This window comes from Fukomys damarensis, unplaced genomic scaffold (assembly GCF_012274545.1).
Source record: "Fukomys damarensis isolate Sample0158 unplaced genomic scaffold, DMR_v1.0_HiC HiC_scaffold_13, whole genome shotgun sequence".
Lineage (NCBI taxonomy): Eukaryota > Metazoa > Chordata > Mammalia > Rodentia > Bathyergidae > Fukomys > Fukomys damarensis.
Window position 1 is genome coordinate 37,758,430 of NW_022900925.1, and position 2,079 is coordinate 37,760,508.

Consider the following 2,079-nt stretch of genomic DNA (forward strand, 5'->3'; position numbering starts at 1 on the left):
CCAGACCTCCTCCCGCCCGCAGCGGGGCTCATCCCCCCCGACGCCACCCTGTACTTCGACGTGGTGCTGGTGGACGTGTGGAACAAGGCGGACACCGTCCAGGTGAGCATCCTGCTGCGGCCGCCGCTCTGCCCGCGCATGGTGCAGGCCGGCGATTTTGTGCGCTACCACTACAACGGCTCCCTGCTGAACGGCGCCCCCTTCGACAACAGGTAGGGTGGGGCGGGCCCCTAGGCTCTGTGGGCTGGCTGAGGGAGGGGCCCCCAACAAACAGCACCCCTCTGCCTGCAGCTACAGCCGTGGTGGCACCTACGACACCTACGTGGGCTCTGAGTGGCTGATCAAGGGCATGGAGCAGGGGCTGCAGGGCATGTGTCCCGGAGAGAGGAGGAGGGTCACCATCCCTCCGTTCCTAGCCTATGGCGAGAAAGGCTACGGTAAGGGCAGAGAGAGACTGGGTGACTTCAGAAGAGGGGAACAGTTGCTCAGGTTGTGTACTGCATAAGGGCTTCCAGCCAAGGAGGCAGGTAGGAGTGAAATCCAGCCCTTGGCAATTGCCTCACAAACAAGGGCGGCTTTATTTTGAGTCACAGAGGCTTTTTATGGCTGCTGGTGGCCCTGGGGACCCTGTTCTCGCAGTTAGAAGGCGCAAGAACTAGGACTCTGGAGAGCAAATCGGCTTTTCACAGGAAGCCCACTTGACTACCTGTTTGCTCCCTGCTTGTTTGGCTCAAGCCCTGTCCCCTCCCCAGGGACCGTGATCCCCCCACAGGCCTCTTTGGTCTTCCACATCCTGCTGGTGGATGTCCACAACCCCAAGGACACGGTCCAGGTAGACACGCTGGAGCTGCCGGCCGACTGTGTGCGGCAGGCAGCGACCGGGGACTTCATGCGGTACCATTACAACGGCTCGCTGATGGACGGCTCGCCCTTCGACTCCAGGTCCGGGGGCGCCCAGGCGGGCAGCGCCGGGCCAGTGAGGCTGGGCCCTGCTGACCTCTGGCGGCATCCGCCTTGTTCTGTCGCAGCTACTCCCGGAACCACACGTACGACACCTACATCGGGCAGGGCTACATCATCCCGGGCATGGACCAAGGCCTACAGGGGGCGTGCATGGGCGAGCGCCGCAGGATCACCGTGCCCCCACACCTGGCCTACGGGGAGAACGGCACCGGTAGGGAGCAGAGAGGCCTGGGTTTCTTTTAAAATTGAGACAAGATCTCTATACGTAGTTCAGGCTGGCCTTGAACTCTATGCAGTCCAGGCTGGCCTGGCAATCCTCCTGCCTCAGCCTCCCAAGGGCTGGGATTACAGGCTTAAATCCTCGATTGGAGACCCCTCCTGGTCAGCGGGCTCAGTCCTCCGGATGCTGGAAGCACCCTGTCCTTACTGGGGTCCCCAGGGTGAGAGCAGAAGGGGTCGGATCTGTGCTCCCGGGAGACGCAGCTGACTCCTTCCCTCCTGGCCTCAGGAAACAAGATCCCGGGCTCTGCCGTGCTCGTGTTCCACGTGCTGGTCGTTGACTTCCACAACCCCTCCGATCCCGTGGGCATCGAGACCCTATCCCGGCCCCCAGAGCCCTGCAACGAGACCTCCAAGCTCGGGGACTTCGTTCGATACCACTACAACTGCTCGCTGATGGACGGCACCAGGCTGTTCTCCTCGTGGGTCGGGGTCCCCCTTCAGCACCCCTCCCTGTCCCCCCACCGTCCCCACCAGTCCCTTCCGGGTGGACAGCATGAGCGCCTTTCCCCTGAAGGGAGGGGACAGCAGCCCCGCAGGCCGTGCAGGGGCAGTGACAGGTGCTGGGAGGGGCTCTGCAATTGAGGGTTTGTCCCGGGCCGGCACTGACCCGGGCTCTGACCTCTCCAGCCACGACTACGGGACCGCCCAGGAGGCCACGCTGGGGGCCAACAAGGTGATCGAGGGCCTGGACAGGGGCCTGCAGGGCATGTGTGTGGGGGAGCGGCGGCGGCTGGTGGTGCCCCCGCACCTGGCACACGGCGAGAGCGGAGGTGAGGCGGAGGCCGCGCGTCACGGGGTTTGGTCCTTTTGGCCCCCGGGGCCGTGGGAAGGAGG

At 64.2% G+C, this 2,079-nt stretch overlaps 1 protein-coding gene across 1 annotated transcript in view; it reads left to right on the forward strand.

Moving 5' to 3' along the window:
- Nucleotides 1-2,079, forward strand: part of Fkbp10 (FKBP prolyl isomerase 10) — a gene marked incomplete at its 5' end in the record, with an annotated part of 5,289 nt that overhangs the window by 2,654 nt on the left and 556 nt on the right. Inside the window, 6 exons of the mRNA XM_033763130.1 lie at nt 5-212; nt 292-437; nt 753-942; nt 1,029-1,174; nt 1,472-1,664; nt 1,873-2,015. Of these exons, the coding sequence (XP_033619021.1) occupies nt 5-212; nt 292-437; nt 753-942; nt 1,029-1,174; nt 1,472-1,664; nt 1,873-2,015 (1,026 nt within the window). The remainder of the gene's footprint in view (nt 1-4; nt 213-291; nt 438-752; nt 943-1,028; nt 1,175-1,471; nt 1,665-1,872; nt 2,016-2,079) is intronic.